The sequence below is a fragment of the Haplochromis burtoni genome, unplaced genomic scaffold, assembly GCF_018398535.1.
Source record: "Haplochromis burtoni strain Fernald_Lab_line unplaced genomic scaffold, NCSU_Asbu1 Contig_2916, whole genome shotgun sequence".
Taxonomy (NCBI): domain Eukaryota; kingdom Metazoa; phylum Chordata; class Actinopteri; order Cichliformes; family Cichlidae; genus Haplochromis; species Haplochromis burtoni.
In genome coordinates, this window is record NW_024585277.1 from 4,442 (window position 1) to 9,240 (window position 4,799).

The window sequence follows — 4,799 nt, forward strand, 5'->3', positions numbered from 1 at the left end:
CTCTTCAGAGCATTCTTCACAGAACGTATCTCCCTCTCCCAGGCTCCACCGAAATGGGGTGCATGCAGGGGATTGAATTTGAAATGGATTCTTTTAGTCATCAGGACCGGCTGTAGAGTCGGAGCAAGGTTGTTAAAAGCTGCCCGTAGTTCCTTATCTCCTCCTTTGAAGTTAGTTCCTTGATCACATATGATTTCCAGGGGTGTTCCTCGTCGAGAAATGAATTGTTGGAGGGCCATGAAGAAGGAGTCGGTATCCATGCTGTTCAGGAGGTCAAGATGTATGCACCGAGTGGTGAGACATTTGAATATTATTCCCCACCTTTTCTCCGATCTGCGGCCGGTCTTGACCTTGTATGGTCCAAAGCAGTCTATTCCTGTGGAGTAGAAAGGTGGTTTGAATAACCTAAGACGAGCAGCAGGCAAGTCTGACATTTTTGGAATGATGGGCTGTGCTCTCCATTTCTGACATGCGACGCAGCTATACTGATGCCTGCGTACGGCTTCCCTTCCTCTGAGAATCCAGAATTTCCAACGTAGTTCAGCAAAAAGTCTTTCTGAACCAGCATGATGCAGTTTGTCATCATAATTTTGTATGATCAGTTTGGTCACTGGATGAGCAGGATCAAGTACTATTGGGTGAATGACATTCAATTCCAAGTCTGGGCTTTGCCGTAGTTGGCCTCCTACATGGATAAATCCAGAATTCCTGCACAACACTGGTGACAAACACAATAGACGGCTGTCGGATGAGAGGGGTTTGTCTGACTGTAAACGGGCTAAATCTTCGCCGAAACTGTCCAGTTGTGCCTGACGAAGGATTTCTTGTTCTGCTGTTTGATAATCAGCTACAGAAGGAATGTTACCCTTTTGGTTGGAGAGTGAACGAGCCGTGAAATCCAATAGCTCTTGATAGGTTCTGAAGCTAGGTGTGTATGTATGGGAGGGTATACTGACAATACCAAAAAAGTAGGATTTCTTTAACTCAGTCTGATCATCATCAGGATGGAGATCTGTAACTGTGGGCCAGTTATTCGGAGGTTCATGCAGAAACGAGGGACCCTCAGTCCACCTGTTTGGGCTAAGGAACTCTTTCAGGGATTTACCTCTCGTAACATCATCAGCAGGATTTGTGGCTGAATTGATGTATCTCCAGTCTGGGCTAAGTTTGACTATATATCCTGCTTGCTCCAATTTCAAAATCTGATCCTTGTAAGACATTGCTTTGTCAGGGTCTTTAGCTAACCAAGCCTCAGTGTTGCGGAGTCTAGACATGACTACAGTTGGAGGGACATTCAAAGGAGGAAAGTTTGCCATCCGAAGAAGAGGAGTGGCGTAGCGATTAACACCATTGATCTCAACCCTTTTTGTGGCCTGTTCAAGGAGTTCCAGTGCCAGTTGATCTTGCTTTGATCGGATCACAGATTTCTCACTGTATTCAGGTAAAGTGTCTAGCTACCATAACTTCTCGACATGATAACGCAGTACATCTGCAGATGAACTGAGAGATGTAAACAAACACTGCACATGCTCTGTACTGCTCTGGGGCTGAAAATCTGTGATCGGACCTTGAAGTGTCCATCCTAATTGGGTTTTAACACCTGCAGGAGACCCATATGGTCCCTGTCTCAATGGAGCAGTAGGCGTGATGAGGTGAGTATGATCTGAGCCTATGAGCAGGAGTGGCGCTGCTTGATTAATGATGGGTAATGGGATACCTTGAAGATGCTTGTATCTCCGCTGGAGAGATGATACAGGGTAGGTGTGGTCTGAAAGTGCCAGGTGACTTGCAGTGAAGGCATTATTAATTGTGTAGGTTTTCTCTGGGTGTGCGATGGGTGAGATTTTGAAACTTACAGATGAACCTTGAATAGTTTCAACTTCTTGACCGACAAGAGAGATCATACAAGATCAGGCTCTGTCTTACTTCCAGGCTGGACTACTGTGATTGATTATTATCAGGATGTCCTAAAAACTGCCCGAAAAGCCTTCAGTTAATCCAAAATGCCGCAGTGAGCATACTGACGGGGACTAGAGAGAGCAGATTTTGCCCACACTGGCTTCTCTTCCTTTTCGATAAAGCCCACAGGGCTGTGTTAGATGACCTTGAATTCTCCGTGCAATAGGCCTATATTTATACACCACTCTGTATTTAACCATTAATCTGTGTCTTTGGTCCCGTCTCCGCCCCCTCAGCCCCTCAGCGGTCGGTCAGATTGAGCCTGGTTCTGGTGTTTCTGTTAACAGTGAGTTTTTCCGTTGTGCTCTTGTGGCAAGAGTACAACGGAAAAACTCATAGGGACAGAAAAGCACATACGTGGCGTATGTGCTCATAGGGACTTTTCTGATTAGTGTTGGGTCTTAATAATTGTTGTAGAGACCCACCTTTTAGCACATCCCAGCACACCCACTCACTTCACCAGATGCACCTTGTTTAGTTCTCTCACCTTTGATTGGGTGTGGTGCTTGTCCTTGATTGCACTCACCTGTCACACATTATATGTCACACAGTACATAAGGACTGCATTCACTTTTGGCTCACTCTTTCCTCACTTCCACACGGGGCGGCAGCTGAGGTGAGGTTCTGTTTGGGTTTTTATTTTATGTAATGTTAAGGTAATGAGTAACTTGAATCTCTGTTTTCTTTCAGCATTGGCAGTCCATGTGTGTCTTTGTTTCCTTCCTTTTTTGCCTTATTTATTTGAGAATAAAAGGAGTACCCTGAAAATAATTCTGCATTAGATGGCTGCTTTTCTTATTCTAACCGGATGAGCCCATGAAGCTGATTGCTTCCGCCCTGAACCTCCCTCCCTTCAAAACATGGTCCTCCGAGCCGGAGAGGTATTAGCATCATGGATACACAGCAGCCATTTACTGAAGGTTTGAGAAGATCCAGTCGTGATAGTAGACCTCCTGCCTACCTGCAACAGTATGAAGTTCAGTACCCTGGAGCTAGAAGAGCTACATGTGAGACAGAGAGCCAAACTGAATGCCAGCACAGTGATAAAGACACACATGGGCTGCAGGATCCTGTCGGAGAGTCAGAAAGACCACCAGAGACATCCCCTGTTCCTTTACCCACCACCCAAGATGAGGTCATGAGGGAACTCCTAACGACCATGAGGGAGATTAAGCAATTTATGATTCAATCATCTCCTTCCCATTCTCGTAGCTCCAGATCTTCCATTCGCACAGTCTCATCTGAGGGAATCAAAGCTTCTGTATGCAGTATACGAGCCAGTCTTCAAACACATCAACAACCTGAGCAGCTCCCAGTAACTGATACAGCAACCTGTCAATCACCAATCCAGCCCCCGCAGATTAGCCGTCAGCCTGGCCTAGTTGCAGCTGCCAGCCCTCCCGTACCTAATGCAACAATACTAGATGCTGCAATCCCTTCCACTGGTTTGCCTAGACCAGTCCTTGCTACAGAAGATGAGACCCCCTTTGATTTCCTGGCCTTATCACGGCAGGATCCCCACCAGATCTCATGTGTTCAACCTGCTGTTCCTTTAGCGGAAGACCCTGTTCAACCTCTCATTCGCATATCTGACCACAAATATTGCCCTCCTCTAGAGCAGCAACCAGCTACATCCAATGCCTCATATGAACAGAAACCTTTGATATCTGGTACTGCTAGCTCGGGTCACTCCTCTAGCACGAGAACACATGTATATAAGCTTGAAGGTCCTTCGTTTCCAGACCTTAGTAGAGAAGACGAAATGCAATACAGGATGTTACGGATGGCCCTTACAAACCTTCTTGATCCTCATGAGACAGAGCACTTCAAATATCATGTCCTTCTTGATCACCTCAAAGTAGACCAAGCTAAACGATTAGCTCTTGCCTTTTCCTACGCTCCTGACCCATACACTCAAGCCATCAAAGCCCTTGATGAGCGTTATGGGCAACCAAGACAGCTGGCATTGAAAGAGCTAAAGAATATACTGGAACTGCCTCCTATCAGAGCAGGTGATGGTCAGAGCCTTGATAATTTTGCTCTTCGAGTACAGGCTTTAGTTGGGTTGCTTAGCACTATGGGAGAACAAGGACGTGCAGAACTAGACTGTGGCTCCCATGTCGATCGCTTGTTAGTGAAGTTGCCTGCAGAGCATTTCAGTCGCTTCAAACGGCATGTTTACAGGGAACAGGGAGAAATGACGTATACCTTGCCTTTGTTCTCATCCTGGTTGCAAATGGAATGCAGGTGTCAACCAAAGAAGGCCAGTCCTGTTTCATCCTTCAACCAGCCACGACCTGCCCGTAAGTACGCTTCTCCACTTACAACAATATTACATGAAGCAAATACATCTGATGATTCTGTACATGCAACACAGCCGATCATGACAACTAAGGCTACATGTGCATATTGCTGCTCACCAGAACATCACATTAGTAAGTGTCCTGGGTTTATTCAGAAGACAAAGGATGAGAAAACAAACTGGATAAAAGTAAACAAACGGTGTTGGCGTTGTGCTAGGAATCATCAGGCCGCAAAGTGTGACCTGAAGAAAGCATGTGCCACCTGTATGGGACTACATCTCCAGATCCTATGCGATGTAAATAAGAGATCTAAAACTGACACTCATCCTGTAGTGAGGACGCTATACTTTGATAGACCTAGTGATTGTCCTAGTGTCCTTTTAAAGGTCGTGAAAGTGCTCCTGCGAAATGGCAAAAGAACCCTTGAAACATATGCAGTACTTGACGATGGCTCCCAGCGTACCATTCTTCTGACATCAGCTGCACAGCATCTCAACCTAACTGGGGAAGCAGAGAGATTATCACTTAGAACGGTCC

General features: G+C 45.9%; 1 protein-coding gene across 1 annotated transcript; it reads left to right on the forward strand.

The window, feature by feature from the left end:
* Positions 1–2,364: 2,364 nt before the first annotated feature.
* LOC121813835 lies at positions 2,365–3,937 on the forward strand (the record flags this gene model as incomplete). Its single annotated transcript, XM_042217765.1, is given in 1 exon segment — positions 2,365–3,937. A coding segment is annotated over 1 exon segment (1,086 nt), but the record flags the coding sequence as incomplete, so codon positions are not given.
* Positions 3,938–4,799: the final 862 nt, after the last annotated feature.